The sequence below is a fragment of the Emys orbicularis genome, chromosome 7 (assembly GCF_028017835.1).
Source record: "Emys orbicularis isolate rEmyOrb1 chromosome 7, rEmyOrb1.hap1, whole genome shotgun sequence".
NCBI lineage: Eukaryota > Metazoa > Chordata > Testudines > Emydidae > Emys > Emys orbicularis.
Window position 1 is genome coordinate 87714118 of NC_088689.1, and position 20338 is coordinate 87734455.

Genomic DNA, 20338 nt, shown 5'->3' on the forward strand with positions numbered 1-20338 from the left:
CTAAATTCACATGCACTGCTTAAAAGTTAGAATTTAATGTAAATGCCCATCACTGAGACCATGGGCACCTTGTGTTTCTGAAGTAAATTCTCTTCTGCTTTTTCAGGTAAGAGATTAAGAGAAAAGCCCAACACTTTTCAGTTTATATCAGAAGTGTCACTGCCTTTTGAGCTGGTGACCAAAACCAAGAATTACTGTGATTCAGGGGATAATTTCCAAGGCAGAGGAAGGATATACTTTCAAAAAATCAGTGTGATTAATCACTCCCAACAAATGTTAAGCCAGCTACACCACATAGCAAAATGTAATTAGCAGGAACAGTACCCCTTTGGGGAAGTTGCGGCCACATACCCAAAACCAACAGAGGAGTAAAGATACTTGGCAAAACAGCATCTTTGGAAGCTTGCTTCTGTTTAGCTAATCACTGCTTAAGGTGTGATCCCCGAATATAGTGGACAATCAATTCTCATAATCAGTTTAATTAGCTCCTCTTTTAAAATATATATTATGACAGATCATCTTGTGCGGTTTTGTTAATGGAGGAGGTGCTTATGCTGAAGTGGGAGTGGCACCATCTCCACTTCCCTGAACTTCAGAGAGAGCCATTTACATTGACAGGCATTTGCACTACATGCATTGTTCACCCCCCCATTCCTTAGGGTGTACTAACTTTCCAGGACAACCTACTATGCACTGTTGTACTCCTACTTCAGGTGGAAGTCTAGGCATCATAGTGGGTTGGGAAGTCTCTACTGACCTGGCTCTAATAGAGGTGTGCTGTTAAGGAGCAAGAAATGGGGACCTTTGTGCAGAGCTCTGGGATGGAGTTTCCCGAGAGATGAAATATAGCATTGCATTAGTTACACTTTATTACAAGGATTGTTTTCCTCCTACCAGAACCCAAGGCCATTAAAATAAATGTCAAAAGACAATCCTTCCCCCACATTCAAGTAGGTTAAAGATGGTGACAGGCAAAAGCAGCTATGAACATTACAACAAGCGGGTGTAACCTCTGTCATACTATTTAATTGAACACTCTTTCATTAAAGAATGGGATGTTTGTTAGATCTCAGTCTCGTGGTGTGTGCACACATGGATCTGGAATCCAGATTTAGAGTACAAAAGAGGGGACTGCAGTCTCAAACTCATGATCACCAGCTCTATCGACAATAGATTTAAAATGACAGGTTACTTGGTACCTGCTGGAGGTTGGAGGTCATATCCCTGTTGAGCTGCCCAGCCCATTTGATGAAGAAATGGATCCAAGTAGAACATCCACTGATCAGACTGGTCAGAATCTACCAAACCTTCGTAGCGCAACTTGAGCCTCCCGCCAACATTTTCCACCACCTTGACAATCCAGGCTGCCAAGGAGTCTTGGGAGTTTTGACATTCCAGTCTGGAGCCTGGTGCAATGAGATCCAAGGGATTCTTCCCTCTGTGAAGCTGGAGGCCAAAATGGACAGAACAAAAAAAGGACCATAAGGAAAGTGACCCATACAACTAGTTCAGAAGAGACTGAGTTATGTAGATTCTGCACTGTCACTGATGCTGTGTCTTAGACACACCTTCGGGCTGTAGACCACTTGTCCAACTGAAGCATGAATATAGGAGTCAAATAGCATAGCACCCCTAACCAAAGAGATTACAGAACTCACTAGCCATGGTTGCTTGCATCAGAGCTCCTGCGGTATCTGCAGTCATGGTCATAAAATTATGGGGTTTTTGCAAAGGCATGGGATCAGTGTGCTGTTCATCTGTTGTTTCAGAGGCATTTGCCAGTTGTACATTCAGGGCTTGAAGTGGAGTAATACAGCCCACCCTTTAAAAATTCAGACATCTTTTTAATATGTAAGAGGACAGGACAGAAAAGAAGCAAAGATGCTCATGTTAAAAGGTGGAATATAAACAATGTTTAAATGGTAAGCATATCACTCATCTTCCAAAGTGTAATCACACTGCTCTGTATGGGGAACAGATTAAGATTAGAGATTAAACGAGGTGGCCAGGTTTTTGTTCTTGATTCTATTTTATTCAAACCAAGGATCTAGCTACAGAGAAATGGGTGATAGTTAGGTTCTGAATTTGTCCCATTTCAAGCAGAGGTACATGAGTTAAGGAGGGAGACAAAGGAATGCAAAAAATTTCTGTTCAATAGTAAAGAGAAGATTAACAGGGGACATGACTAAGGAAGGAGGCATTTTGAAGGTCAGACAAGGAAGAGATTCCACAAAGCTATTTGGAAGGAGGAATAGGCCAAGAGAAAGGACTGGGCACTAAGGGAATTTGTGAGGAGCTCCTTTACTCTGACAGGCGTTAATGGGTGGAAGAGATAATCTGAACCTGCAGTTACAAACACTGTTCAGGAAAGCATTTGACAACACACAAATGCTACACAGATACCAGAAGGTGGACCAAACATATTTTTCTGAATTTCAACAGCTTACAGCAATAGCACTTAAAATTAAGAAAGATGTAGAAATGATTCACTTACAAAAGGCTTTACTTTATATACTGTGGTTAAAGATGCTAAGAGTGTCGTAGCCCTAAAAAAGAAGCCTCACTGTTGTTTCAAGTGAGTTAATTCAGTCTATTTGAATAAACACTCACACCCTCTAGCAGGTTAGCAGGAGCACTGCATGCTCCTGTCAGTGTCTGTCGAAGGAATTCTTCCTGGTCAGATATCTTATCCTTGATACCTAAACAAAAAACAAGGGTGAGAGATTACTTCTGTGGCCAGCAAAACGCTACTTCAAGCAACAAATCATTTGAGTGCCCTCGAGACATTTCATTCAGGAGGGTACATCTCTCATCCATACATCAATAAGAAGGCCCATATGCTCCTACATCAGAATGTGACTTTACCTTAGATTACTTAATGATAAGCAAGATTTCACATTAGTGTTATTTCAACAGATAGGGTCAACTCAGAACTTTCCTTCATTTCAATACAAGAGTACAACCCCTTCAGATAACAGACAAGAGTTGGTGAAAGTGGGCGGGTCTGAAGTTTTAAATAAAATCTATCATGAAGTGAACTTTCTTAAATAACTGATCTCTGTTTCACCTGCCTTGAAGTGTGAGCGTCAACCACTTTGATAAATAGGTTTCACAGGACCCAGTATGGGGAGCTGCTCTTGGGGCGTCAGGTCTCAGCAGTTACCCAGAAATGATGCGAGGGAGCAAACAAGCCCCTCTTGGGGATGGCCTATCAGACATTCCATTCCACAGGCAGGCACCAGATGAAAACCAAGAGCATGACCCCAACAGCATCTTCATATCAAAGATCATTCTCAGGCTGGTTTCTTTCCAGACTCTGATAATGGACATCAATGGGAGCACCATACGGATATGCGGCAATGAGGGGGAAAGAGTGTTAAGAAGGAGGACGAGGTTCTATGTAGAGAAGGCCTATATTGGAGTGGTTGTACAGAGTTTGTTACAAGGAGGGACAGCAAGGTAGGTAAGTGTAAAACACTGATTGTGCAGCTCAAAATTAACCTGGTATTTGTTTTCTCTTATTTTTTGTACCTCACGGCCACTGATATAAACATAGCTTTGGGAATGAAGCTTATGACAAGCACAAGGCACAGTCATTTACAGAGTAGGTTCTATGTAAAAACAAGTGGTTTTATGAAAAGAAAAAAAAAAGTCTCAGAGGCAAATGCCTAAAAATAGCAAAACCAAAGAATTTGGGTGGCAATGGCTAGTGAGTACCAAAAATCTATGTTTTAAAGGCAAGTCTAATTTGGGTCCAAGCTGCTGGTGCATCTCAGAAGATAAAAGGATTCATTATAACTGCAAGTACATAGAAGTTTTTGAGATGAAGCCGGCAGTCAAATTAGCTCAACAGTTTGAGATGTTTTATAGCAAGTGCAAATTGCTTCTCATAGCAGTTACAAAGGGCAAAGCATACATGAAAAAATAAATTCCACACTCCCTCATTTCCATGGGGAGTTGTTACCTTCAGGCACTTTGAGAATCTTTTTGTTCTGCTCACACCAACCAACTGGGTGTAAGTCAGCTGTCATGATGTCACACCAAAAGTCTGCCTTGCGGTCTTCCCCATAGCCATCGTAGCGTAATAGGAGCAACTGCCCACAGGTAGTGATGATGGTGGCTACCCAGTAGTTGTTGTGGTCAGACTTGATAGCAACCTCTAGCTTCATACCAGGGGCAAAGCCATTCTGCAAACTAGTGTCCACCTGAAAAAGGTAAAAACAACCACAACTCAGTGGCTTATACAAACTCTATGGTAAGGGAGGTAAAGCACACTCTTTTCTATTTGGCCAGCAGCCCTACCAAAGCTCAGACAACTGTCACCTCCCAAAATGCCAGTCTGCCTCCTCAGGGACATATATGATCTAAATAATTAAACATGATCTCATTTTAAATGGTGTGAAGGTATCTTTTTATCATTAATTAAAATAAAACCTGCTCATTGCAGTACATCATCCTTTACCCAAGAGCTCAGTAAGTCACAACTGGGCATTCAGGCCAGTCGATGCTAAAAGTAAAATATGTCAACATACTTTGATCCCTGGTGTAAAAGAATAACATTTTCATTATTCCTCATTATTTTCATTATTCTGAAATATCCCACTTGGCACCTCTAACAAGGTCTGACTCAGCTGCACAGCAAATTCCAGGCTTTAATGATTTTTCTGAGGCTGCTCCCTCTGAGTGCTGGTTAGCATACTGTCCTGTTCTTTCACTAAACAGATGGCTTCTCCTCTGTCAACAAATTTTACTCTTAATGTTTTGCTTGTCTTCAACTGCACTTTGCTCTCTGTTTGTTTCTGTCCTTCACCCCAGTCACTGCATCCCCTTATTACTTCTAATATCTTAGAGGTTTGGAATGGTTTTACCATTGCATTCCAGTAATGTCCACATAAAGCCTAAGACTGATATACACAATTTGTAGAACATTAAGAGCATTGAGGAGCCTCATCTTATTCACCCTGTTAGCACCATCATTAACTTCTTTCCAAGATAAAAAGAAGTCTGGCTGCACAGTCTTCCATACAGAAGCTTCTATCCTTTTCTCAAAATGAGAATGCAGTACAGGATGCTTCACTTCCAGTGGTTGAAGTAGTTCTGACAAGGAAGGAAGACCTTAACTACTTTACCACTAATACAGTATACATCTGAGCTACCTTTTATTCTACATCTCTGTTCCCAATTTTAATTCAAAATCTAGCATTCAAGCTCGTTTCCACAGCCGAATCTGAGTTAATTGGTGCATATACATGGCTGGTCTCAAGGCCCCATTTCTCTTGGATTAACTGCTAGAAATACTTTGCCACGAGTCAGACACAAGTTGATTTTTTTTTTTGCATGTGTGTGTTATTGACTACCAACCTTCTTGTTACTGGCTGGCCTGTAATTACTTGGATTATTAGATTTTAATCAACCATCCATTTAAGCAGAAGTTTATTATACATAGAAATGTCAGGAACACCAAAAGAAAACCAAGGCATAAGTTTATAGATGCCTATTATTAAGTGCTCAGCTTCTTAAGCTCTTGCTCTTCACCTTTGGAGTTCCTGGTCTGTCTATTTGACATTCAGAATCCTTAAGAAAAAAAAAATCACCTAAAACCTAGGCTATTTAAAATAAAAATTTAAAGAGGACAATATTTTACACTCTAAATCTTGAGAAGAAAGCCACAAGCTCCCTTCTCTACTGCAGCTGGCAACATCTTCTGTACAAAGCCTGAAGGAGGCAAAGCAACTCTGTAATTCCATGACAGTAAATGGGGGTCCCTTCTCACTGTATTACAGAGATAATCACATGGATTTAGAAATGAACACTCTGATAGAAGTAGCCACCTGTGGAAGTACTGTAGTGCCATATATGGTCCCATGTAACTGCAATAAAGGTTTGCCCATTCACCAGAGAATCCCTTGGAGCGAGAGAGGTGAGTGCCCTCTTCTGGTAGAGAAACAAGTCTGCAACAAAATTAAATTTTGTAGACAAAATGTATGGTCTGGCCACTGACGAGATTCTGACGGGTGAGACACCCTGGGTAACAACTCTGAAAATCTGTTAAACTTTCAAGCATTGAATTTAGAGAAGAGACTGTTATGTCCTGCAAGTATAAAACTGAGTTGCCTGACTGAGGATACATCTCATTATTGTTTGTATTGCAATAGCACATAATGGCCCCAGGAGGACAGTACCCCATTGTACTAGTTGCTTTACAAATACAGAAAGACTTTCTCTGTCCTAAGAAGATAACACTGATTAACAACAAGATGAAATAAGTATAACAGGAGGAGGGAAGAGGTGTTGTACAGACAGAATAAGGGAACACAATCATGTGGGTACATAAGGCAATGATGTGCTCAATTTCATGGCCATGCACAAGTTACACACGCAAAAAACAGGGAGCAATAGAGCTTCTCAAAGAAAAAGGTTGCTAGAGCTGGGAGGGAGGGGTTAGTTGGTTTTTTCTTTTTTTACATGGACAAAACCACAATTTTTCTCCAAATCTCATTCTCGGGAACTGATGAACTCTTAACTTAAAAACTTTCCAACAAATTTCAGTCAGAAGCAACACCTAGCAGGGAAATTTCGGCCAGAACAGTTAAAGTTTAGCAAAATTATAAGCACTGAAAACAGAGTCTTATAATAGGAAGTGTCTGGCAACCTGAATTACAGGCAATGCTTCCAGGTCTTCCTATAAAAATCCAACCATCTCTAATTGTCAATCAGCCTAGCATCACTAGCTGGCTATCATCCCAACTATAGAGGAATGAGAAAGAGTGGAAGGGAATGCATAGGCAGAGAGATTAACAGATTTATTAGTCCAAGGAAAATAAGTATAAGAATGCATAGAGAAGCTAGACACCTGGTCACAGAGTACACAAGTTAAAATAACCTTGTTCACAGTCCTCACCCTCCCATCAATTGCTATTAATTGCATGTGAAGAGGAAGCAAAATGCTTCCAGGTTCCTGAGTCAACTCAGTATGTGGACTAGAATCATTTGCATGGGGCCCATGGACTTATTTCAGGTGTCACAGACTAGATCAAAGGTTCTCCGTCTGTACATATGCTAGTGATAATGGTATATTTGCATGAAGAGCTTAGTTACATGGTGCTGATTCCCTTGTTTCTAGCTGCAAAATCATTCATGGATTCATATATTAAGGCTAGAAGGGACCATTATGATCATCTAAGTTTGACCTGCATAATACTGGCCTTGGAATTTCATCAAGTGGTCTGATGATTATTACCCTCACTAAAGAAACTTCACCTTATTTCTAGGCTGAATTTGTCAACTATTATTGACTAATAATGTACAATAATAGTTGTACATTATTAGATGTACAACTAATTTTGTACATCTTGTTATCCCTTTGTCTTGTAGACTAAAGAGCCCTCTACGATGAGAAGTTACTGCCTCTGGTAAGTACTTATGGGCTGAAGAAGTCACCTCAGAACCTTCCTTGTTAGCTAAATAAATTTAACTTCTCAACCTCACAGTAGAACAGGTTTTCTAGACCTCAAATCATTCTCATAGCTCTCTTCTGAACTCTAATTTGTCAACATCCTTTTTAAAGCGTCTATACTAGAACTGGACATAATATTCCAGGGATGTTCTCACTAATGACATATACAGTGGAATAATACCTCTCTACTTCTCATTGATAGGCTCCCGCTTATACATCCAAGCATTTGCTATCTTGGTCCTTTGAGTCACTGCTTACCAAAATACAGTCCCCCATCTAGTAAGGGTGACATATATTTAGGGCCCTTCGTTTTCATTTATTTTATTTTATTTTCCTGGCAATTTATCAGTGTTTATTTCCACAACAACTAAAACAGGTGAAAATCAGTGTAAAAACCTATTAATAATTTTTCTGGGTAAATAACAGGGTTGATTTTGGTGGACAGAAAGGGGGAAAAAGTGTTCAGTAGATTAATGCTTTGAATTACGTTCATCAATGCAGTTTGCCTCAGAACTAAAACAGAACTCAAAACACAATGCCAAGTCTGTTGCAGACTTAGAACTATTAGCCTATAAATATTTGCATTTAATAATTGGGCCACACCATTTGCAGCGCATACACTCATCCTTTTCTCCTGTTTTTTTTTTTTTAAACTTTGAATAGTTTTGTGACGGGTTGGATCACAGAAACCCCCCTGGGAGCTGCCACCCGATGTGCCAAGACTACTTCTGCCCCCTGCTTTCCCTACCAGCTCGGGACCCCAGCACCCTGTCTTGCTGTGCCAGACACTCCCGTCTGCTCCAACACAGACCCAGAGTCTGAATTACTTGCCCCAAAGCTGCAGGTTTACCTGAAAGCAGCTAACAGAAGTGTTCCTGTCTTTAACACTCAAATGCCCAACTCCCAGTGGGCAAACCCAAATAAATCCGTTTTACCCTGTATAAAGCTTATACAGGGTAAACTCAAATTGTTCGCCCTCTATAATACTGATAGAGTGATATGCACAGTTGTTTGCTCCCCCAGGTATTAATACATACTCTGAGTTAATTAATAAGTAAAAAGTGATTTTATTAAATACAGAAAGTAGGATTTAAGTGATTCCAAGTAGTAACAGACAGAACAAAATAAGTCACCAAGCAAAATAAAATAAAATAAAATGCGCAAATCTATGTCTAATCAAACTGAATACAGATAAGATCCTCACCAGTTCCAGAATGCTCCTTTTTACAGACTAATCTCCTTTTAGCCTGGGTCTAGCAATCACTCACACCCCCTGTAGTTACTGTCCTTTGTTCCAGTTTCTTTCAAGTATCCTGGGGGGGGGGTGTTAGGGGGGGGGTGGAGAGGCTCCCTCTTTAGCCAGCTGAAGACAAAATGGAGGGGTCTCCCAGGGGTTTAAATGGACTTTCTCTTGTGGGTGGAGACCCCCTCCTCCCTCCTATGCAAAGTCCAGCTCCAAGATCGAGTTCTGGAGTCACCTGGGCAAGTCACATGTCCATGCATGACTCTCAGTCTTTACAGGCAGAAGCCATTGTCCACATGGTATCTTGTAAGTCTCCAGGAAGACTTCTTATGTGGATTGGAGCATTCCAAGATGCATTGTTCCCCAAGTGCTTCCTGATTGGGTACTTAACCTTGCAAATTCCTTCCTAAAGAAGCTGACCGAATGCCTCACAAAGCTTACTTAGAAATCAAACAAGTATACAGCCAATATTCTTAACCTCAAGTACAAAATGATATATGTGTACAAATAGGATGAATAGATATAGTAGACCATAACCTTTACAGAGAGATGTTACATGGCACAGGCAGCACAAAACATATTCCAGTTATGTCATATTCCCATAAAGCCTTATGGGAGGTACCGTCACAACTTTTGTGTTTCTTCCCATTTTAGTGTGTCAAATCTTTAAACAGTTATCTGCTAACAGCTTGAAATGTGTATGTGGTGGGTGTGAGATTCATCAGTATGTTCAGATGTGCACGCACTTCAGAACATGCGTGCGTGTTTGTTTATTGTCTCTCTCTTCTAGACTAATACATAGCCTTACTTCAACGGCAGCTTTGCATATACACGCAGATTAATGTATTATCATAATAAATATACCTTGTGCAATGTATTGTACTTTCCTAATAAAACAAGATTTTTTAAAAAATATTTGAGTGATACAAAAGTAGGGTGAAAAATCAGAAAAAAAATAAACACTTTTTGTAAAACCAGAGAATTTTTTGGTAAAAATTGGTTTAAACTGAAAACGAAGGGGCTTACATATACTTTTGGTTCTTAGATGACCTTGCATTGAGCTATATTAAAATGCATGTTGGTTCAAGTAAGCCTAGCTTTTCATGTGATCCAGATCACTCAGTAGAAGACCTTTTTTTTTTTTTGTTAAGCATTATGTTTTCTTCCTATGATTGGCTAAGGTATTGAATTGCATTTGGCCAAAATCAGATCACTGTGGGACCCATTATAAATACCCCCACTGGATGATTCCCCATTCGCAATTGCTTTGAGATCCATCACTAAGCCAGTTTTTAATATGTGCTGCATTAGTTTTGTATATAGCGTATATATTTATCATCAGACTATTATGCATATAAAATCATACTAAAAGCTAGAAAATATATTACTTTCCATTAAAGTAATTGCTGTTGTTAACAAGTGATATTATGAGATCAGAGGGGAGATGTCCCACAAGACTTTGTGGAGGGGAGAGGAAAGGGAGAGTATGCTTGAGGTACTATTAAACTTTTTCCTAGTGTGTAGCACATCTTAAGAATCTCTCAGTAGATCACCAACTCATGCCATTCTAGCCATGGTGATTTTGTAATGTGTGCCATACAACTATATTCTCTTAAACTGAATAGCATGAACACAGCTAAAATGCAGGACAACAAAAAACCCTGGAAAGAATGCCATGCATGAAGACAAATGGACTGAAGGAAATTTCACAAAAGAAGCAATTATTGATAATTAAAATGGCAAAGGAGACAAAAGATGGATTAACGAGGGCTGCCACAAAGTCCAGATAGCATGAGACAACAAGGGTGGGCCTCTGAGTTACCTTTTTAAAAAAACGTATTATAGAGTATTCCAACAAGGGTGGGCCTCTGAGTTACCTTTTTAAAAAAACGTATTATAGAGTATTCCTAATATTAACCACCACACTTGAGTGGGGCTTCCCACTACAAGAGTAGGGGTGAAATGAACTCCTTTCCCACCTTGGGAAAATGTTTTATGGAACTGTAGTTGAAATCCGTAGTTTACAAAATATTCTTTAAATATAGACTTGTTACATTATATAGGGACTTAGTTGTGTCTCATTCTTTTATTATTTAATTTTAGTAACTAAGATGTCTCCAAAGAAATGTGTCACCACTACAAATGGGGTCAAACATAGTGAAGTACGTTATTTCTAATGTTGTACCGATGCGGGAGTATGACAGATGACACTGATCTGTTAAGACAGCTTTGAGCTTGTGAAGCACACAACAGTGGGGCCTTCCTGATCTGTAAAGTACTAGAAATGCAAAGAATTGCCATCTTCACTTGTGAAAAACCTTGAAAACCCAAACGGATGTAAACCAGTGCTTAAAAAGGACCAAAAAAAAGAGTGTGGCTCCCATTTCTGCGGAGGGATAGCAGAAAGGAAACAGGAGAGCCCTCCAGACAGCATAGAAGTAGTTCAGTTCAGTCTGAGTACAGCACAACGAATCATTTTTTAACTTTCCCCCAAAATCCTTTGGCTCGCGTGATTGTGGACTGGAAACAGGTACATGTGTTGGAGGCAGAAGGTGGGCGAGAAGCGACTGTCGGAGTATTTTGCAGGCCCTCCCAAATATGTAATTAGCTGTATCTGCTTGCTGTCAGCTGTTTTGTCAGCAAAAAAAAAAACAAAACAAAAAACAGTTTTCCCTTTACTCAAGTTTCTGTGAAGAGGACATCAAACATCTCACTTTCTGAGATGCCCTACGGTAACACTGATTAAAGTCCAAGCTATATTCAGTGGGATGTAAAACTGGTTTATTAGGAAAGATGGGTGAGGAAGTTTTTTTTTTTAATAAAACACAAAAAATGGATTATATGAAGTATTTGCATGACCAAGGTAAAAGCCTTTTATTGGTTCCTTAAAATATTTCTATATAAATCATTCATCTTGGTGAATCAGGGCTCCCAGAAAGTGCTGAAAACACGACTCATGATATTTCTAACACGGAGTGAAAAACTAGGTCTGAAGTCAGATCCTTTATCACATTTTGAAGTTTAGAGGACCATTTACACTAGAACCTCAAGAGTTAGGAACACCAGAGTTATGAACTGACTAGTCAACCACATGCCTCATTTGGAACTGGAAGTACAGTAACCTCTCACTTAACGTCATCCCAGTTAACATTGTTTCATTGTTACATCGCTGATCTATTAGAGAACATACTCATTTAAAGTTGTGCAATGTTTGCTTATAACGTTGTTTGGCCGTGGGGGCTTGGAACCAGGGTGGGCCGGCAGCCCCCCCCCCATCAGTTCCCCTCCACTCCCCCACAGTGCCTCTCGCCCGCTGGCAGCCCTGCGGATCAGCAATTCCCCCCTCCCTCCCTGCACCTCCCGCCTGCAGCAATCAGCTGTTTCACGGCATTCAGGCTCGGCTGTGGTGGGGTGGGGGATGGGGGGAAAGAGCTAGGACACCCCCCCCAGCACTTTGGAAAGAACAGCAAGAGGAGCAGACGGACGATCCACCCTCTTTCACCCTCTGACTCCACCACCTCAACCAAGCTTCACAGTCATCATTGCTGAATACAGTATTACATTGTTTGTTTAAAATAGTTTTAAAATGTATACTGTATACGTATATAATGTCTTCTGTCTGGTGAAAAAAATTCCCTGGAACCTAAGCCCCCCTATTTACAATAATTTTTATGGGGAAATTGGATTCACTTAACATCGTTTTGCTTAAAGTCGCATTTTTCAAGAACATAACTACAACATTAAGGGAGGAGTTACTGTATACAAGCAGGCAGCAGCAGACACACAAAAAAGCAAGCAGCAAATACAGTACAGTACTGTGTTAGATGTAAACTATTAAAAAATTAAGGGAAAGTTTAAAAAAGATTCGACAAGATAAGGAAACTTTTTATGCTTGATTCATTTAAATTAAGATGGTTAAAAGCATCATTTTTCTTCTGCATAGTAAAGTTTCAAAGCTGTACTAAGTTAATGTTCAATTGTAAACGTCAAAGAACAACCATAACGTTTTGTTCAGAGTTACGAACAACCTTCATTCCCGAGGTGTTCGTAACTCTGAGGTGCTACTGTATATCACTGTGCCTCCATCTGACTTACTCTTCCACTTTATAGAACCATTATTATTGTTTAGATCTGTGACTGGGAAGGGAAGGCTCATAAGAGGTCACAGAAAATTCTTAAATATTCTAGGGGAAAGTTTACAGAGACTCATCTTTAAAAATCTATTTCAGCATGTAGGGAGGAAATGAGTCTTGAGGTATTACCGACATCACTTCTTTATCCTGCTATATTTTAAGCAACACCCCCCCGCAAAAAACTTGATTTTGATGCTTTTCAGATCTTCAACTACATACACAAAAATGAATTTCTACTAATAAAAATTAGAAATAATGAATGTTCTAAAAATTCACCTGCAAATTCCATTCTGCCTGAATTTCACTCTGGGCAGTTTCCATGCTTCAGTTAGGCATTTATACAGAGCCTCATTCAGAAGGCAATAACTGCAGCTTCAACCGATGTCAATGGGAGATGTGGGTACTCAGCACCTCTGAAAAGCAGGCCACTTGGGTATTTAATTTTAAACCACCTATATTTGAAAATTTTTAGTGGATGGATACACATTTGGGTGCACCCAGGCACACATTTTGCTGCCTCTTGAGGTTATTTGTGGACTATTAATATTTTCAAAGTTCAACAAACTTTAATACAAAAGTGATAGAAAAGGAACTATTTACCAGCCACAGACTACCTACACATATGTAAAACTGGTGAGAAAAATCTGACTCAAAACACTGGCTTGGGGGAAAAAAGATTTTGAAAGTTCATCATTATGAGGATGTGACAGCTATAAAGATATAGCCAGAGTGCCACAGGTTTAAATGGTCAACTTAGAAAAGACAATTACAGCAAATTTTATTCCACCTCTCCTAGGCTTCATATACCTATGCAATGGAGCTCTGAACGAGAGAGAGAGAGTGTGTGTGTGGAGGGGAGTTAGTCCTCTTGTTTCAATTATTTGAGAATCTAACACTTGTTAGTCTAGTGTGTGTTTTAGAAATATCATTTTTGTGTGGCTGAACTCTTATCCTAAAAGATACTACCTCATCCATCTTGTCTCTCAACCTACCTTTTTTTTTTTTTTTAAATGCACACTTTTATAAAGCAAAAGAACTGCTCTAGAAGGCAGTGGTAAAAGTCAATCAACAACTGTAAAAGAAAGTAAGTTCACAGAACTACTGTGTTAACAAAATCTGAATTCAGTTGTAATACAAGTTGTTTAATAGAGTCTGGTTAAGCTTGTCTTCAATTAACTTACATGACAAGGTTACTTACTTGGGTCAAGACATTATCTTGACCACAACAGGGCACCCATTTAAACAGTGTTTACGCTGATGAAGTGGGAAGTAGAATTAGAAGACACTTTAGGCCATATTTAAACTAGGAGTATTTTGCCAGTAAAGCAATACTATACCTGCAATGTGTTCATAGTGAGGACACAACTTCTACCAGTAAAAAACTGTGCTTTTCCCAGTATAGCTTATTCCAGAACCCACCCTCCTCCGCGACCCCCAGCAAAATATGCTACACTGGAAAAGGGCAGTTTTGCTGGTATAACTGCAGTTTCATCAGGGGCTTTTGCCAGCACAGCTATGTTGGTCAGAGATCACACCTCTTCACACCCCTGACAAACACTGATATGCTGGTAGAAGTCTGAATCATAACCATGGCCTTAATAAAATTTTGCAAGCATATTGATGAATGCTTGCATTAATGAACTCATTAATGAATACCAAGATGCACGTACAGTCAACATAACAAAGTTGCTACATTTACTGACTCAGCCCTACACTGACCCTTGACATCAAAGATCACCCAGTTAAAGTATTGAATCCCATAACAAAGATCAAATAGACAGGATGTACCTCAGGAGCATGAAGGCAATCCACTTCCAATAACTGTCAGAGTACCAAGGGCCTGATTTCTTATCAAGTTCAGTCCTATAGAAAGTGTGCTCTTCTAACTTGGATTGAATCAATACCGTAACTCTCAATAAGCTCAGTTCATGCTATAACCCTAACATGCTGGAAATTAAAATTCATAGTTCACATTTTTAGAGTCCGGATACCTGAACTCTTACTCGGCGATCTGATTGGTAAGTATTATTTTTAAAACGCAAGGAATAGACTTTGCAAAGGCTAAAAAACTTTACTGTATATAAAAAGAAAAAAAAAAATCTAAAAGAAAGCATGATCTGAATTTTAATGTTTTCTAGTGTTTCACACTTCTGCAGCACTTACCTACCTATTTTGAGGCTTCAAAGGACTTTGTGAACATCCATGAATATAGCTGATCAAAAGTTGTCAAAATTTTGACAAAATTTTGACCAAACAGGAGTGGGGGGAATTTTGCAAACTTTTAATTAAAGTTTCCCTTGCTTTTTGAGAAGCTTTATTCATGAATAGAGACTCAACAATCTTATTAAGCAGGTAAATATCCTTATTTTATAGGTGAGGAAACAGGAATAAAGAGATTAAGGGTCAGATCCTTGGCCTCTGGCCACGAACCACACAGCACAAAGGAGGGAGAAGGGCATTAGGTGGTAGATAGGGAAGTGCAGATGGAGAGCTTTACGTGCAATGAATGTTGCACTTCAGAATGGCTATAATGCATGGTGATGGGGGTTGAGTGCAGTGGGTAAGGGTCGTATCTTTCAGGGCTGGGTGGTGAAGCTACAGATGTTGGAGGCAGCTGGTGGCGATAAGAACCCGGATGTTGGGGAAAGTGGGTTGGAGGCCGGATGTTGGGGAAAGTGGGTTGGAGGTGGGGGCACCAGGGAAAGAGTTATGGGACAAGGGCTGGGGGGGGGGGGGGAAGAAGAGGAGAGATGGGCAGGTACGGTAGTGCTCGGCCTGCATGGCTACCAGCGCCTGGATCGAGTCCACTTGGCGCTCCATGATGCTTATCAGCCGATCCGTGCCTTGCTGCTGGAGCTTCGCGCTTTTGTGTCTGCGCCCCTCATTCTGCTGGCGGATCCTCCTTTCATACTCCCTCCACTCCTGAGCTTTTAGATTCTCATTAAGGGACTGCTGCACTACTTCATGCAGCATGTCTTCTTTGCTTCTACGTGGTCTCTTCCTAATTCTTTGCAGTCTTTCGTATGGTGATAACACGGAAGGCTAAGATCTCAAGGTTGCATCTGTAAAGGCAAAATGCAACACTTAACAGAGGCAGCACTGTTCACACCAGACAGAGCAATGATCCCCCCATACTTAAGGGCAAGCACAGTCTACACAATAGCATAATTTGCCCAACCCAAAGCGAGTGCACATAACCCACGGGAGCCCCAAAAGGGTGAGTAAGCACAGAGTCAAGGGGAAGTGATTGTTTCACGGCTGTACTGTCCTCTGGGTTTCTGTGCCTTGGGGAGAGCCAACAGCTGCAGGGGGCCCCTATACTGAACGCAGTCCCCACATTTTCCACAGAAGTTCATCCTGGAAGATATCTCCCACTGCTGAGGGTGACCTGGGAAGCAAGGGAGGGTCTTCTACTGCAATGCGGCTTCCGCCTTGGCCCATATGCAGCTTGCCTGTGTGCAGCAATGGTTCCCTCGCCCCTCGCGGCACAGTGGCACAGACATGTTAGCCTGACTGGGACAAGGACCACAGTGGCTCTCCCGAGAAACCTGCGCAAGCGCATTGCCCAAGTTCTGGCTGAGACCTTTGAAGAAATTACTGAGGCCGATTACCGCGATGTGAGAAAGCACATCAATGCCCTATTCCGCATCTAGGCATGCATGCAGCCCTAACCCTCCTCGCCCCAAGAGCCCACACCGAATAACTTACTTCCCAAAATAAAAGCTGCTTACCATGCACCTCCTCTGGTGTTTGTCCTTCCCCAAGCACCGGCCACCACGACTGGCTTAAAAACAGCTCCTGGCTGCGTGCATCGAGGGATTCCAGGGTGTCTTCCTCCTCCTCAGCACCCTCACTCCCGCTTTCCTCCTCCTCCTCCTGCCTTGTTGAACTGGGCTCTGAAGTGTCCATGGTGGTACTCGGAGTGGAGGTGGGGTCGCCCCCAAGTATCACATCCAGCTCTTTGTAGAAATGGCAGGTCGCGGGGGCAGCACTGGAGCGGCGGTTTGCCTCGCAGGCTTTGCGGTAGGCATTCCACAGCTCCTTCACTTTAACCCTGCACTGCAGTGCGTTCCGGTCATGGCCCCTTTCCATCATGTCCCTTGATATCTGCCCGAAGGTATCGTAATTCCTACGGCTGGAGCGCAGCTGGGACTGGACAGCTTCCTCCCCAGAAACACTGATGAGGTCCAGCACCTCGCCACTGCTCCATACTGGCGCGTGGAGGCATGGCCACCTACAAAGATTCGCTGAGAGCACTCCACGCCTGGCTTAGCAAACAGAAAGGGGATTTTCAAAATTCCCAGAGAATTTAAAGGGCGGATCTGACAGTTGGTCACCTGAGGGCAGGGCAGTAGAGTTCAAAGTGATGACCAGAGTGGCTAGAACAGGCATTGTGGGACACTTCTGCAGGCTGATCAGAGCGCATTAACAGCTCCAGCGGTGGCACATCAAATGTTATTCCACTTGCCGAGGTAGATTACCAGGAGTGTTCTAGCCACGGAGTCAGAGTGCTCTACGTGCCTTGCCAGTGTGGACCCATTGTGAGTTAGCACACACTGGGCTGATTTAATGCACTCTAACTCGCAAGTGTAGCCATGCCCTAAGTTATGTGAAATGCCTAAGGGACCAAAACTGCAGCCAGATAATGGAATATCATGGGAGGAGGAAGGGACTTTCCTCTAGTTAAGTTTCCTGTGCGGGCAGCAGGGGGTGGCTGGCATAGGAGTCTCTATACCTGCACTGATGCCCCACCCAGGGCCAGATACACAGGTTCTACACCTCAGATTCCAGCAATGATGTGGCACAATGTAACCACATCCAACACCAGGGATCTGCTGTAAATGATTTACTCATCACCACCCAGGAAGTCAGGGGAGAACCCAGGCATCCCCTCCCACCCCATACCATCCCTGAGCCCTGTGCCCTAAGGGACTCTTTACTGTAATCAAGACAGTGTTTGTAAAGCATAACATAATTCTAGTAATATTTTCTGCCAATTCCTTTGCAGTCCATCATGCAATTTTCCCCTTCGGAGCACACCTGGGTCAGTTTCAAATACTTTGCATCCCAAGAACTGCAGCTCCTATTTTCCAGAATACAGCTCCCTTAGAGCACGTTCTCACAGCAAAGACAATTCACTGGCACACTGCATAGGGAAATAAAGGGACTGGGCAGACCACACTATCACAGAAGGTGCTGAGATCCAGAGTTAATACTGAAATGCTCAAGAGTCTCTAGATCATTCCATTACCACCAGCTGGAGATGAGGTAATCTCCTGATAACCAAGGAGAGAGGAAAATCCAAAGACCAGCAAAACAAAAAACAAAAAACAAAAAACCATTCTCCACTGCTCTCAAATGTATGTGATCAACAACTCTTCCATTGGCAAGGCAACTTTTCAGGCATGCTAACTCAAAGAAACCCTAAATATTCAGGATGCTGGAAAGAAAAAAGGCGAAGGAGGGAGTTGAGAAACAAAGAGCTCTTACGTGTTTAAAAGATCCATGGGGGGCTGCAGTTGCTCCAGTGTCTTCTAGATACTCATCCCAATTGAATTCTGCTTCTTCCACACCAGACCCAGCATCTAGAATAGAACAAACAACCTCAGTCTAGTATCTGACATGGATGTAGTACCTCTCTGAGAGAGTCTGTTACTTGATTTACGACTTTAACCACCAAACTCTAAATATATTTTTGGTTTCTCTTCATACAACACCTTTTAATACAGTTTCTATTGTGAATGCATTAATGGAAAGATCAAATGACAAGTCTGTGCCCAGTGAAAAGTAACTTGTAAATTGCAAGGGAATCAGTAGCAGCAGGTGTGGATTTATAGAGGGACTGGTAAAAGGTCTATTTAATTAGCTAATAAACTTACTGATCTGCTAGCAATTTTCTAGGCAAGCTTACAAACAGAGCAGATACCAGGAAAAAATTAAAGGGATTCTAAACAAGCTTGATTTTTGTATCACAAACACTAATAAGCAAAGGGGCTGCAGTAGGCACTTTGCAACTGGACTTTACAAAGCATCTGATGAGGTGCTTCAACAAAATCTAATTTGGCAGAGATTCAATCATGGGCTTTGATATGAGCACTGTCAGATGGACTGAAAACTAGCTGGAGAATGATACAGAAGCCATCAGGTAAAGCGAAGTATGAAATGCTCCAGGGCTTGCTGTTACGTCTGATTTTGAACAACATCTTTATCAGTGATTGGGAATTTAGGCAAAAAGGCATCATTTATCAACACTAGCAAGGACAACAGGTTTTCAAATGGATTGAAAAATTAAAATGGAGCTGGGCAAATAATAAAATGGTAATTACTCTTTTCCCTTCAATTAACGGGTATATTTAGGCCAGCTCTAGATAAAAATACCGAGAACGTAAAAGGAGCCTCACTCCATAAAAAAGCCTGGAGAAGGAAATAACCCAAAACATTGATATTCATTCATTTATAGAGTTACATTTACATCTGGCACTATTATGATTACTGCTTTCAAACTACTACGCATTTCTAAAGCGCCAACAGTTTACAGACAGAAAAACCAGATGAGAGTTTGCAAAAAAAGTATGTACATGTAATTTGATTCTGGGCTGCATGCAAAAGCCGTCATGTGGCAGGGAGGCTACGGGCCCTTTCCATGGGACATTAGTGAAGCAGTACTGCAATACCTAACAGGATCCTGAAAGACTGTTGGGTGGTTGGACCTTTGATCCACATGGGTGACCCTAGTCTAACGGTCTAAATTTTTCTAGGATACAAGAGCAGACATGGAAGGGTTCAGTGTACAGGACATGGAGCGGGGCTCCAGAATAGCTGCAGCACTAAAATGGAAAACAACAAGCATAGTTTGTAAACTAAGGCCACTTTTACTTCCGAATGAGAGCATTTAAATTCACAGCATTAGTTGATCTAGCTTAATTTTCTTGAGTGTAGACAAGCCCTCAACTAAAAGTGTCCTTCACTTTGGACTGTTTGGTATACCTCAGAGACACAAGGTGGGTGAGGCAATATCTTTTATCAGTCCAACTTCTGAGAAAAACTTTCAAGCTTACACAGAACTGACCTGAAGAGCTGTGTAAGCTTAAGGGTTTGTCTCTCTCGTCAACACAAGTTGGTCCAATAAAAGATACTACCTCACACACCTTGTCTCTCTAACATCTAACAGTTACAACACTGCAAACAACAACAGTGGTACGCCTCATGCAAGGGAAGATCTGGAGTGTTTTGTTGGTGTACAGGCTGTTCACATCTTTGGCAAAGGAGAGTTCATACTGATGCAGGCACTCAGAACAAGACAGAATTCTAGATGCATCCAGCCTTAATGATGTCAAGTTAGGGAGTATTCAGAAGGTAGCAAGACAAGTGATGAATGGTCTTGAAAGGAAAGATTCGAAGACTGAAATGAATATTGATTGAGTAAACAGTGGCTGAAGAGGGTATGGGGAGGGAGAAGCACCAAGGAAATGTAAGCGTGTCAACACCAAGGAGAGAGAAGAAAGG

General features: G+C 41.4%; 1 protein-coding gene across 1 annotated transcript in view; it reads right to left on the reverse strand.

Annotated features, from left to right (window-relative positions):
- The window catches only part of SFMBT1 (Scm like with four mbt domains 1), a 52993-nt gene extending 33438 nt beyond the window's left edge, over positions 1-19555 (reverse strand). The window contains exons 1-5 of the mRNA XM_065408146.1: positions 19507-19555; positions 18323-18417; positions 3965-4205; positions 2611-2699; positions 1200-1446 (exon numbers count right to left, since the gene is read on the reverse strand). Of these exons, the coding sequence (XP_065264218.1) occupies positions 1200-1446; positions 2611-2699; positions 3965-4205; positions 18323-18417; positions 19507-19555 (721 nt within the window). The remainder of the gene's footprint in view (positions 1-1199; positions 1447-2610; positions 2700-3964; positions 4206-18322; positions 18418-19506) is intronic.
- Positions 19556-20338: the final 783 nt, after the last annotated feature.